Below are 15082 nucleotides of genomic sequence, written 5' to 3'. Positions count from 1 at the left end.
TAAAAAAATTAATAATGCAAAGTAAAACAGTCAAGACTTGGACAAAAATTAAATAAAATTCTGCCTAATTTGCCTTATTTTTCCATTTAAACTTATTATTATAAAATTGCTGTAATTAGAGTTGGGTATTTCCTGAGAAAATCTCAATCTCGAGATTCGGGATTTTCCGAAATGATGAAATTTTGAATTCTCGAGATTCCGGATTTCCAGAAAAGAATTCTCGAGATATCGGGAAATTTTAAAAAAACTTGTAAAAATCCTATCAGTGTAAAAACAGACGAATTTCAAAAAAATTAATTTTTTTATGTAAGAAGACAAACAAAATAGAATTATGAAAATATATAAAATATAATATTTCAAAACATTACTTATTAAAATAGAATATCAAAAAACACAGACTGTCAATCGCTGCGTCTGACAATCACGTACGCTTTTGAGACGCAAAATTCCCCGATGTTGCAAAATTTGCGCTCATCAGTCGCGATTATTATTAAACAATGTGTAGGAGAGACCGAAGTGTGTTGACACATTTCTTACATTTTTGGTCATTACTTGCTCAGTTTCACCACTAATACAATGAAAATGAACTTTTTGGATAGCATATTGCACCCTTTACTTTGCATTGCAGTATGGTAGCAATTAATTATTTATTAGTGAAAAAACCCATTTTAGGAGAAGCGTTACAACTCTTTTAACCCCCCTAGTACCGAGGTAAGTTGAAACAGCAAGTAGGGTGGGTTGAAACATTAAATTTTATGTAGATTTACATCATAATACAAGGCTATTTAACCGAAAAAAACTGTTTTGATTATTTTTCTGCACTTTTTTGACATCCATTAACGTAGTACATAAATCAATTAACATAACGGTCAAAACAATTCTTTGCGATCAATAAAATCAATTGATTAATTTATTAGGTTTTGATCTGTAGGGGTCGTCGATGTGAGGGCCAATGGTGTTGTGACGAGGAGAGATGAGAAGTCGTTGTCGTGATTATGAAGGGTGTGAGTTTATTTAAATTGCGTAAGTACATGTGTACAAATGTTACAATCAGGGGCGGCTCTACCTTAAGGGTTCATAGGGACCATCCCCACATGGTTATCACGTGGAGAATGCGTAAAAAACGTCCGATATTTTTATCATTGTCATAATATACCTACTTAATTAAATGATTAAATAAATTATTTAATTTATTTCGTCTATCTAAACCCGTCGCAATTTTAGAGAGATATTTATTATTATTATTATACAAATAAATAAAGCAATAATTGTAAATTATGTAATAACATAATAATGATTACGTGGTATTAAAATAACTTATTAAATTAAATACACCATATTTCACGGTGACACCTATGTACAAACTAAGAAAACTATGGCGTCTATGTTTCGCTGATCGGGGTCACTCAGTCCCATCCCGTTGCTGCGGTACAAATCTCTTTCTACAAAGTATGTGAATGCATCAGCGTTATTATACGCATACTAGGGACCGAATAGAATGACCCCATAGGTGAGTAAAAACGCTCATTGTATGCTGTTGTTCAAAACTAATGATGGTAAATCTATAATAATTATTATTATTAATTAAGTTTATATTTTTAAGCACGATTTTTAGATGTGATTAAGTAACGACTCAGATAATCATATTATTTATTCCGAAAAATTACTCATTTTCTCATTGATAAAATCATATTATTATAAGTAGCTTCGTACATAATGTACCTATAATAATTTCAGAATGTAGGTTAGTAGGTAGGTACACACTTGTACATATATTTGATAATTAATGACTAAACCCCACCACCTAGAAAGTCGTCGAGCCGCCACTGGTTACAATAATGCGAATCACAGCACAGAGCGATGTGCTTCGGTCGAAAACTTACAATCGAATAATTTTCTTTTTATCAATCATGACGTACTGATTATTATTTTATCAACTTATAATTATGTAATAATTAGGCTATTAACTAACTAAGTGAGAACATATATACAAAGATTATTGTCGCGTTCATTGATCTACAAAGTTAACTATAACTTGATACCTACATGGAAATGCCTATTAATTCAATTTGTAATATCGCCATAGATCAATAATTTAAAAGTATTTAAACGACTCTTATAACGTAATAGTATTAAGTCCGTTTTGATAAATAAAGAGTAATCATACCAAATGTACGTATTATAGTGATTCAGATAAACAGTGACCGATGGTCCAGTAATACCGAGAAAATATATACGAATAACTGCATAATCAATTCACCAGAGGGCCAATTAAGACGGCAGGACTACAGCATACTTGCAGTCATCATGACCAGCTTAACATCGATTGTGATCTTACCTTAACTTGAGGGAACAGGAACCGATTCTTAAGGCCGCTTCGAGGACCGTCACAGCGGCGTGGTAGTGGCCTGCTCCCAGCAACTCTTGCCCGACGACCTGTCGAAGAATAATGACATTATGGTAATTATTTGTACATAGAACATATCCTGAATTAAGGCGATTTACTTAATCTTTTCTCACTTTTTGACGAGGACATAATATACCTACTGTCCGACAACATTACCTCGTCGATAACCGGAAGTCGCTGTAGTCGCATATTCGCACTTCTCAGTGACGTACCAGTCGTGACGGCTACGCGTGTTTAAATAATGTATCGGCTCTCTTTTTAGGTGCGACTCCTTTTCTTCTTCGCAATAACCAAAAGTTTACAAATAGTAATTTTAATATCACCTCTTGTCGTTTTATATCAGTATATTTTTATTATAAAAAGCATCAAATTACGTAAATTGATAGATCTGTATACCATGAAAGCGTAAAATGATTTGATAAATTTAGGGACGTTCCTCATTTGAAACGGAAGTACGACTAACTGCATAGGAAAGGCTTGTTAGATCACAGTTTTAACACGTAGACAAGAAATTCTTGTTCGACAATAAATGTCAATTTCTAAAATCAGTGACGTCCCGTGGGAGTAGACAGGTTATGCATTGTTTAGGAGTGATACATTATAAAGAGCGGCGAATGATGGAATGAATACAAAATATGACAACTTTAAAGAGCAGTTGTGGTTTTTCATGAAGCAGACGATGATATAGCTTCATTAGAGAGTCATACCTAGTTTAACTTTAAGTCCCCTTAAGGGCGGCATTTGGTGTAGGGTTGTCACTGTAAAATATTGGATTAAATGTGTTTATTTAATCATATAATAGTTTCGGGACATAAACTTACCGATATCAACACGAAGGGACTCTGATCCAATTTCATGGCCTGCAGTTGCATGAAAGTCGGATGCAAGGCTGGCCTCAGCGGAGACTTCAGGGAGGCTTCGACGAGAGCTGCCAAGAGCTGGCGTGATCCCGCATTTTGTGCCAGCCCTGAGCTAAAAGCCGCCAGGGCTTCTCCGTGGCGTCCAAGGCATTGCAGAGCGACCCCTAAAAATATAAAATAATAGAAACACATTATTACAAATTATTTTTTAACATTTATTATCTAAATTATTGTATCCAAAAGGGATCATAATATGTCACTATGATATTAAATAATATTTATAGAATGATTTTAGTAAGGCAAATAAATTCTCTTTAAACACACATCTGAAAAATATAGAACCAATAGAAAAAATCTTCTTGAAAAAAATATGAGACCCAGCAGGATTCGAACCTGCGTCTCTCGGGAATCGCTCCCTGTGTTTTCAAATTATGTATGTATGTTCAATAAAAGAATGTTACATTCTTAAATCTTGTGAATTATTCATTGAATAGAAATAATAGTCAATTACCTATATTCTGTTTTCGATTTTGATTTCTGTTGACTGCATACGTAATATTACGATTGTAATGTGATTTTTAATCTAAATAACAGTTAAATTAATGAATTGTATTAAAACTTTTGTAGGTTTGTAACATAAAACAAAGCGTTTTGCGTTTAGTGTAGCCCTGCTAAATACATCTCAGAGTACTAGAGTGAATTTTAAACACAACTAAATTTTCAGAGGTAATTTAATCATTAACCTAAGTTTTTTAGTCACATTTTGTAATGTTACTTTCATATATTTAGGCTAGTATCTGTATAAGATGAATTTATTCATCGTCTTTAGCTAGACACTCTCTATATTTTTAAATAATTGTCGTACAGTTTATGATATATGCTAATATTGTAAGAGGGATATAATATGCATTATGGGGTATACAAAAATCGCTAAACAACCTTCATAAGGCTTTTCTCATCATATTTGACCCAAATACTCTATGAATCAACTCATATTTGTTTAGTGACTATGGATACCATCAAAATAATAAATTTAAGCGATCTATTTCCCCCATATCGAATGAAAAGTTGTCTGTTGCTAATATTCGAAATTTAAAAACAGCATAATATTCCCAATGGAATCATTTCCAACCAAAATAATCTGATTTATTTATATTAATGAATACCAACACAACAAGTACTTAAGGGTCATAGTTTATAATTAATAGGTACATGAAATAAGTAATTAGTTAGATGTATATTTTTACCTTGTCGATAATAAGCTTTGGGCCAAGTGGGGCACAGTTCTCTTGCGCGTATAGCATCTTGTAGTGCAGCAGAAAACTGTCCTTGTTTTAGTCTTGCAGCAGATCTATAAGAAAAAAATGTTTATTTTTATATTAGTATATTTTAAAACAATTATCAATATTTCTGCTTTACAAAATTTTACGTTAGTAAGTTGAGTTCGCAAGATGGCGTAACATGAAAATATTCAAAAATAGGTTAGACAAAAATGGATATTTACGTTTATTTAATTTTTTGACACTACACTAGGTTGCGAGGAAAACTATTACAGTATATAGTGAAAGAATTACAGAAACATCTAATCTTGATTATACTAACATAGACCCCTCTAAACCAAATCGCCCCGCACTACATTCAGCCTTAATCGAGCGTATCACGAGATCCTACGTTTGGTGTGAAGCATTAGCAGATTTTTTCCCCCTGGTAATGTTTCAGGAGCAGATACCCAAGACTGAGATCACCCCGCTCTCAAGTGAGTTTTGACTGAGTTGACTTAAGTTAATTAAAAGTGCCATTCATGGTGGAGAAATGCGCGAAAAACTAACATAAAAGAAAATGAATTCAATTATAAATATAATACAAAAACAACGCTAAACAATGCAGAAATACAAAAACTATGTGAAGAGATCTTCACGTCTGTAATAAGATGGCGCATTTAAAAAAAAATATAAAGTTGGCTTTTGTGGCGACCAGGTCGGACGGCTCGATGATCCCAGCAGCTGGTTGGACCGATTTGAGCATGTTTTCAACTCGGATATTCCCAGAGGATATGACTTGCATCCTGTACTTATCCACTACATTGACATCTTCGTCGGGTGACAAGTCCAAGCTCAAAGAGCTTGGCAGCGAATCCACTATGGCCAGTCAAAAACTGACTGTTGTTCTGGTCAGGAGTCAATTTGATTATCTGCGATCGCCACTGTACATTGGGGAAAAACAAATATGTATGCCTGTCTTTGGTGGAAGCATCCCAGTTTCGCTGCTAAGCTTGACAAAATCACATTTATGTTTTGTGATCTCACCGGGATTCAAACGCGGAATCGATGAAAAGCTAGCACATATTTTGACTACAACTACCACCACACCCAGATAATAAAAGAGAATAAGAAAAAAATATTACTCTAGGTAATAAAGAAATATTCACCTATTGCTATAAAGAATATGATTAGCAGGGTCCAGGGTCAGAGCATCGGAGTATAGAGCAACGGCCGTGGCATAGTCTCCAGCCTGGCAAGCAGCATTCGACAGGCGCACCTTCTCCACGAAGAGCGCCCTCGAAGCCGCTGGAAGCTCGGACGTGCCTTCTGGTTCCACCTGAAATAAAACAAACGATACAATTAAATCATTGAATGCAGTACTTGGCACTTGTACAAATTGTTGTACAGTAGTGTGCATACATTTTATAAATGTACCGAAGGTAGGTACTATTGAAGGTAGGTAGATCATTTACCTGATTGATAAGAGTTTGAAGTGAGTACCTCTGTTTAAATTTAATTATAAGAAATCGATAGGGTTCGACGCGGACGACACGGCTGCCGTGTCCCCGTTAAATGGCCATTAGATGCAATTAGCATGTTATTTAAATGTGATTTTTAAAAATTAATGAAAGGGTACGCAGTTATTATGTTAGGTGAGAGTACTCACCCGGAAGTACAAGATGTGACTTCGATTCCGATTCGGTCCAACATTTTTTCTAGGTATGAATGTTTCCAATGTATTTCAAAATTATGTGTTTTCTATTATTGTTTATTTGCGATAATACTGTGGTTATGGCTACACTGTCTACATTCGGGCATATTTCGTTCGCTAGGTGAACACGTCGCAGTGCACGCGTAGCCTGCAAATTGCCAGCCTTAAACTGATTTCGAAATTTACGTTTTTCGTGATGAAAATACTCGTATCCGGAAATTTGTACGTAAACAGTTCACCGCAGAACACTTATTTGTGCGCCGCAGTACGTGAAACATGAGTTCGTGTCACATTTAATCAAATGACGAGTTCTTTGTTGAACATTTTTCACCGTGGAGTATATTTGTACGTATGCTACAACAAATGTATTCCACGGTGAAATGTTCAACGAAGAACTACACGTCATTTGATAAAATGTTATACGAACTCATGTTTCACGTACTGCGGCAAACGAATAAGTGTCCCACGATGAACTGCATACGTACAACTTACATGTAATCTCACGCCAGTGTTACCAGCCGAATGATTCCGGAAAAAAATGTATAATATTAAATTATACTATAATTTTACGCCAAATAAGGCAAAGAAACTACATGTAAGTTAGAAGGATTCAAACAAAAAATGTTCGGTTTACTATATTTTTTATATCTTTGTGTTAAAACCCGCATTATGAAGGATTACAACACTGCTTCCAGTGAAGAATTGAAAACTATCTGATATACAAGTGTACACAGTTGGCACGGTGCGTAACACGCTTTCCAACTAAAGCATACGCAAAACTAACTCGGTGTTAAAACCAGCAATAAAAGTTGAAGTGAAGTGGATAATGAAGCGATCAAATGTATAAATAGTTTATAATATTGAAAGGTGGGAAATGAGTTGATTTAATAGTAAATAGACAGAGACTATTGCTGATGATGAACGCATACGCATGATCAGCGAGTACAATCTCCAGGGTCCAGGTATGGCATTGAACTTTGCCGCTGGTAATTAATTGACCACGCCCAATTCTGGTGAAATTTATGTCCCTGCTGCACGGAATCGCCGCCCATACGTCTGACGCAACTTGACCACCACAACACTCCGAGTTCAATTATGATTTCATCTCACCTTTGGTCATTAACATTGTCGTGATGGACAGTTAAACATTTTTTAGCTTTTTTTCCTTGTAACACAATTATCATTATTCTTTCAAACATTTTTGAACACGAGAGTTATTCAAAGCCTGGATCCAAATTCACAAAGCACTTATACCTACTTTATTTTTTACTTTAAACTAGCGATGCCACGCGACTTCGTCCGCGTAAAATGCGGAAAACGTATACATACCTAGTATACAATAATATATTATATATCAGAAGTGAAGGGTGGAGGGGAGGTAAGCTGTTAAAATTTGGCCTAAATAGTGCACATTAGAGTTTGTAAGTCACTCGTATTTGGTTTTATTGAACTAAAAGCGGAAAGCAGAAACATTTGTCATAACTAAAATTTCCTTAGCAGAAAACACTATGCAGAAACATTGTCCTTAGTTAAGATCATTTCTCTTGAAAATAATACCATATTTAAAAATTCTCTTTCCTATAGTTTAGGTAAATTATTTTATAATTGTTAAACGATGACAAAAATATGACAACTGCATTTTATAAATGCAATAACTATAAATACATATTAATATTTAATTATAGTTCTCTTGTGTTACCGTTATAAGTCATTATACGTGATTCCACAGGCACCGCAAGATATTTTTTTAACATGGTAACACTAGCGTCAAGTGTCATTCTATCATCTGGCACCTTGTAATTCTGCGGGCTGGCGTATAAAAGTAAAATAATATTCTGCAAGTACATGCCAAACGAATTAACACTATCAATATCCCCATATTGATATACATTGTTAAATGAATTTGAGTGTATGGACTGTTTTACAGACATGCGAATTTATTTTGATAGCAGCTGTCAGTGGTAAATGGTAATACAGAAGGGGGCGTGTTTATAACAAAAGTAGTCTATGGTTAAGGATTCCTTAACTCTATACTCAGGATTGTCTATAGGATCGAAATCGATTGTGCATGCCGCTCTAAGATTACAATTTACAGATGGTATTGGTTAGTTTTAAGTATTCAATGAAACCCTGCGAAACCAAACAACAGTAATAGTCCAAAAATACTCGTTATCTATAAAATATCTAAAATTATGCCATTAAATCATATATAATACCTGTTTGATATTTTGTAGACAGAATAATATTTTCTATCTATTATAGTTTAGTTTAGGCAGGGCTTAATGAAATAAAAATAAAACAACACGTGGAGGTAATTTGTATTTCTAATTCAACGAAAACAAATAAATATGAATGGAAAAGTATGCACAATTTTGTCGTATCGCCCAAAATATACCAAAACTATTATAGTTTGGTTATGCAAGGTTTAATTGATTTTTAAAAACTAACCAACACCATATGTAAATTTTAGTCTTAGTTCAATAAAAACAAATACGTATGACTAACAAAGTGTAATGTGTACTATTTATGTCAAAGCTTAACAGCTTACCTCCACCCTTCGCCACTGATATAATATATAATATGAGTGCTGAAGTGAGACCGGAGCGCATCGGGCCTTCTTCAAACAGATATTCCTTGTCAACATTTTTTATAATATTTTGGAATCACGTGAATATAAAAAGGAAATGTCGTTATTTTTAACTTAAATATGAAGGTTTCTTTATTCATGTGTAGTAAACTGTGCGAAAATTTAAAGAAGCGATTAGTCAGTCCAATTCCGAACTACATAATATATTACGGGGAACAATATTTTCTTTTCATTTTGTGCGGTAAAGTCCGATGTTTTGCATGCTGGCGAAAATTGGGAAAACAGGGGAAAAATAAACCTATTTTAGTTTCGTAATAATCGATTTCTATTGCATCAATTCAAGTCAATTAGCACCGTAAAGTGACAACAACATCTCTTGCTTACGTTTGAAGAATGAGATGACAGTCAGTGTAAACAGTTATTATCGCGATACTTGAATTGGTGCCAGTAAATCCATGCATGTGTACAGGCACTTTAAAGATAATACGATTAGAAATAGTAAAGATTGGATTTATAATGTTCCATTTCTGAAAAATAATTAAGCAAGTTAATAATATGAAGGTATTTAGTAAAAAAGAGATTATTAATAAAATGTTTTTGAACTCGTTCCAACCTATTGACATGGGCAAATTAGTGAGTTTTAATAAACTATTTCTTTTATTCAACGAATAAGACACAAGATTTCAGAATGTAGCATTCTATATACTGAATATACATAATTTAAAAACATCGCATGCATATACACACTAGAAAAATCGATTTTGTAGAAAAAAATACGACACCCGACGGGACTTGAACCTGTATCTGCTGGATTGGCGCCAGTATGTTTTACCAATTAAACTATGGGCGCCTTAGATAATTACGACGATTTTAACTAGTAGTTGTTACATGAACATTCGTTATAAGGTTGGTTATCGGTTTTAGTATATTAAATTAAAGTAGGTATCAATAATTAATTCCTTAATTACTAACCGACGTCGCGGATTACTCCATAATTTAATTTACTTTGTAATGTACTTAGACATGCTAACAATTTTAATGAACTATTTCTTTTATTCAACGAATAAGACACAAGATTACAGAATGTAACATTCTATATTCTAAATATATATAATTTGAAAATATCTCATGTATATACACACTAGAAAAAATCCAGCATATACAGGTTCATGTCCTGTCGGGTGTCGTATTTTTTCTACAAAAACGTTTTTTTCTAGTGTGTATATGCATGAGATGTTTTCAAATTATGTATAGTGTAGTGAGTATTCCATTCATACCGATCTACAGTACTCTAGTTGTGATCGGACCAGAATGAAACAGGATCCAGCAGGATTTGAACGCAAATCCTCTGTAGATATAGAGCGCAAAGTAAGTGGATTAAAATAGATAAATATCTCGCTTTATTTGCAGTTTTTTTAATAAATAAAATTCGTGTAGATTTTTTTCTGCATAATTTCATAAAATAAAAAAGTTGTTTGTTCGCTTCCTAAAAAATAAGTAATCACGATTTATTTCAGAAATATTGTAATGCATGCCTACTTGAAGCGGCAAGTTCACGGTTATTATTGCATCGATCTGGACGGAGCTTTACAGTTAACATCGAATAGATAACGTACAGTAAAGCGATGTTGTACATCTGGCTAATTACATACCGAGCGCGTTCACTAGACATCAGTTTGATGAACGAGACCAAATTCCTCAGAGACCGTATCATGCCAAGAACTAATTTTTAAACGCGCACCTATCTATGAGAAACGAGGCGTTTTTAAATGTAGCTTATTATGTTATAAGACATTACAAAACCCACTATGATTTTTCTTCCATTACTCTACAAGTCTACAGCTACACTCTACAGTACTCTACACTCTTAAAATCCATTAGTCGGGCACTTACCCTGACGTTACGAACTTTAGACACATTCAAAATTGTCCTTGTTGATGAGTACCTACTCAAATAATTTGAACTCTATAGTTGTGATTATAAATAGAGATACACGTCGCGTACTGTCATGCTGTCACGGTGACAAATTTGGTTTATGGTTTCGTCATTTTGCAGAATTTTTTGAACTATCACCATCTATATAAATTCAATCACGGAGAGTGCTAACTCTAATGTATTCGTATTTTGAATTATTATTCATTATTCATGCTAATTAAAATTAATCTTAACAGTTTCTACGTGTGCGTACGTTAAAATTACTTGCGATATTACATCCGTAGATAATATTTTGAACAGAACCCAAGCTGCAGACCATAGATAATAGACACCATTCTTATAGAAAATACATAGTGCTAACCGCTAAAAACAAAAAAAACATTTCGAAAACACCCGATTTTGACATGAGTCGAAAATGTGTAGGCATGTAGAAATGATAAAAAACGTTCATTAAGTCATCCGGGTGTCGATGCAGTGCGGTACGCGTGAGGTGACCTCATTCATGTTCTGGTGATTTCGGCAGATCTTTCTAACTGTCAAGGTTCTTTTAAAGGTTCAAAATGTGCTACGGAATGAGACTCTGATAACATTTTAAACATCAAGAAAAACGACATTACACACTTTCTTCCACGTAGCGGCAGCTTACTGTAACGTGACGTCGATGGTTTTCGCAGGGTTTAATTAAATTTTATAAACTAACCAACATCCTCTGTAAACTGTGGTCTTATTTCAATGAAAACAAATACGTACGACCGACAAAGTGTACTGTGCACTATTTATGGCAGATCTTTATAGCCTACCTCCGTACCTCCACCCTTCGCCACTGGGTCATATTATATTATATGCATGTCAGCATGTGTTATTTTTTTCGCCAATCCTCCTGTGTCCTAACGCCAAATGTCCATGTTATAAAAATAAACACTGTTTGTAGGTATTTAAAGCCGATATCTACCTGCATTGTAATGAGGGTTATTCTTGGTACCAAGAATAATATATTTAATTTTAAAAAGTTCATGACGTGATGCTTGATACTAAACACTCGAAATACAAAAAACGAGAAATAAATACGTTTGTATATTATAAATACAAAACAAAACACCACGGTGAAGAGGTAAGATGAAAAAAAGGTGAAAACCGTGAGGCGCGGGTCAAAGGGTAAACTGCCCACAAACTCGGGAGGTTCGTATTAATTTACAGTGCAACTACTCTCAAACTGGGGCTCCCGTCTGCAATAATTGTTATTTCTTTTATAATAATGCACTAACATCTCTAAAACGATATATTATTGGGATTAATTAATTAATAGGAATGAGGATTCAATCTAATATATAAAAATAATATTTGTTTGTGTGTTTGTTTGTTTGTTTGTTTGTTCGTATTGAATGCACTGCCATACCGTTCATCCGATTGCGATAAAACTTTGTTAACTTATTGATTGCACTCTCGTGAAGAGTATAGGCAATATCTTATATATAAAAATGAATGTCTGTCTGTCTGTCTGTCTGTATGCCTGTTTGTCTGTCTGTCTTTCTGTCTGTCCCGTATGCGTTCCTATACCATTCATCGGATTACGATGAAATTTTGGTAAGTGGTTGTATGTACACCCGCAAAGGTTTCTGAATTAGAAAAATCATCATCTTCTTCTTCTTCATCATTCTATTTTCTTTTATTCGTATGGTTCCTATACCATTCATCCGATTGCAACGAAACTTTCGTCAGTTATTGTACACACACCCGCAAAGGCTTCTAAATTAGAAAAACCATCTTCTTCTACTTCTTCTTCATTATATCTTCTTTTATTCGTATGGTTCCTGTACCATTCATCCGATTGCGATGAAACCTTCGTCAGTTGTTGTGGTAACGCCCGCAAAGGTTTCTCAATAAGTACCTACAACTATATTCTTCTTCTTCATCATTATATCTTCTTTTATTTGTATGGTCCCTATACCATTCATCCGATTGCGATGAAACTTTCGTTAGTGGTTGTGCCAACACCTGCAAAGGTTTCTGAATTAGTACAACCATCTTCTTCTTCTTCTTCATTATATCTTATGGTTCCTATACCATTCATCCGATTGCGATGAAACCTTCGTCAGTTGTTGTGGTAACATCCGCAAAGGTTTCTGAATAAGTACAACCATCTTCTTCTTCTTCTTCATTATATCTTATGGTTCCTATACTTTATACATTATTCTTTATACTTTATACATTATTCGTACGGTTCCTATACCATTCATCCGATTGCGATGAAACCTTCGTCAGTTGTCGTGGTAACACCCGCAAAGGTTTTTGAATAAGTACAACCATCTCCTTCTTCTTCTTCTTCTTCATCATTCTATCTTCTTTTATTTGTATGTTCGCTATACCATTCTTTCGATTGCGATGAAACTTTCGTTAGTGGTTGTGCCAACACCTGCAAAGGTTTCTGTATTAGTACAACCATCTTCTTCTTCTTCTTCTTCATTATATCTTCTTTTATTCGTATGGTTCCTACACTAATCATCCGATTGCGATGAAACCTTCGTCAGTTGTTGTGGTAACACCCGCAAAGGTTTCTGAATTAATACAACCATCTTCTTCTTTTATTTTATATTCTTCCATTCATCCGATTGCAATAAAACTTTCGTCAATAATTGTGCCAAAACCTGCAAAGGTTTCTGAATTAGAATAACCATCTCTTTCTTCTTCTATTCGCAATGAAACTTTGGTGAGTTGTCGTGCGCATGCCCACGAAGATTTCTGGATTAGAAAATCATCTACTTCTTCTATTCGTATGCGTTCCTATAACATTCAACCGATTGCGATGAAACTTTTGTGAGTTGTTGTGCGTACACCTGCGAAGGTTTCTAAATTAGTATTATATAAAATACAACGTTTATTGTTTGTTTGTTCCATGCAATTTTGATTTTTTTTTTACTACATATTAATAACGTTTGCATCATAGACTATAGACACATCTAGACACCACCCGTTGCATTGCTAAATGAAGCTGCGTGCCATGCGTTTGGTTTGTGAGCAAGCGAACGCATTTGTCTACAAATGTTCGAGACCATAGACCATTTCGGTAGTGCTCGCCCAAAGTGCTCGCACTAGACGCTCAGAATTAAAATATAATTTTCTATTTTTTTACGTTATATAGTATTTTTAAGCGGTCAAAATGCAACCATTAGGTAAAGATATCCATAATTTAAGTTATTTTAAAGAAACACTAGGTCACTGATAATATAATATTATAATACACAAATAAATTATCATGAACATGTATCAACTTACCTATGAAACGTAATACCATATTCTTGCTTATCAGTACGGCTACCATATTTTAATACAACACACAGAACCATCTTTCCTACTTAATTAACAAAAAATATTTACCATTGACTTTATGTCTAACACAAAAAATAGCAATTTAGCAACACGAGCTACGATGCTACGTGAAGCGATTCTCCACGATTTGTTGGCGATACTTTTGGAAACTAACGAAAACATATGTAGACCTTTTATCTTACTCTAGCGCGTGTCGCAGAAATTATAAGGGTGCCGAATCCTTTCTCACTCGCACTCATGCATCGTTTTTGTTCAGGCCTTGGTTTGCATACTTTGGATTCGATTTTAATTTAGTGGTCTTTTGTTTGACCTATACTCCTATTAGAATTATTTTCATATTGCCATATTGTATAACACAGATATCTTAATATTAAAAAAAAAATTACCTCTTATTATTTTTTAAATATCTAAGATAAATATAGCCACGAAGCGACCCTGTGCGAAGCCGGGTACTTCAGCTAGTAATTTATAAAATGTATTTAGCATTAAACTTGATGTTTACCAAAATAATAATAAATAATTTTACTGTGGTGAAATTTCTCAATTAGTATTGGTGCCAAAATTTATGTTTATCTAATACTAGAGATATCCTGCAATTTGATTTTTTTTTACCAAATTAATGAGATTTACCACGATTGGATCTAGGCGCGTGCTTATTTAACCGCACCTCACGTCACCATTCCACCGTGGCTACCTAACCACTTTACATACAATTGATGAATTTTTGCAAGTGAGTTGTTTTTGTGGGTGAGTTTCTTTTTTTTGGAAACTTTTGAGAAAAATGAAAAATTAAATTAAATTAAAGTTTTGAGTAGGTATTTCATTTGAGTTATTATTTACGACCCAGGTTTCGTCTTTCGGCATCGTCACACATTATGCGGACTCACTAATAGTCAAAATGCCCACTGACACAGTAAACGGTAAAGTCTTCTTATTTACGTAATAAACTAATACAAAAAAAGAAGCTAAAAAAATTAAAACCTATAAAAATAA

General features: G+C 34.1%; 1 protein-coding gene across 1 annotated transcript in view; it reads right to left on the bottom strand.

Moving 5' to 3' along the window:
- The window catches only part of LOC147069571 (tetratricopeptide repeat protein 28), a 135767-nt gene that overhangs the window by 66143 nt on the left and 54542 nt on the right, over positions 1 to 15082 (bottom strand). The window contains 4 exon segments of the mRNA XM_085950487.1: positions 2339 to 2436; positions 3229 to 3431; positions 4515 to 4618; positions 5696 to 5865. Of these exon segments, the coding sequence (XP_085806613.1) occupies positions 2339 to 2436; positions 3229 to 3431; positions 4515 to 4618; positions 5696 to 5865 (575 nt within the window).

This window comes from Rhyacophila brunnea, unplaced genomic scaffold, assembly GCF_057557595.1.
Source record: "Rhyacophila brunnea isolate RB1 unplaced genomic scaffold, BYU_Rbru_1.0 scaffold_23, whole genome shotgun sequence".
In the NCBI taxonomy this organism is placed as follows: Eukaryota; Metazoa; Arthropoda; class Insecta; order Trichoptera; family Rhyacophilidae; genus Rhyacophila; species Rhyacophila brunnea.
The sequence above is the reverse complement of the archived record's forward strand: the minus strand, read 5'-3'. Positions and strand labels throughout refer to the sequence as shown.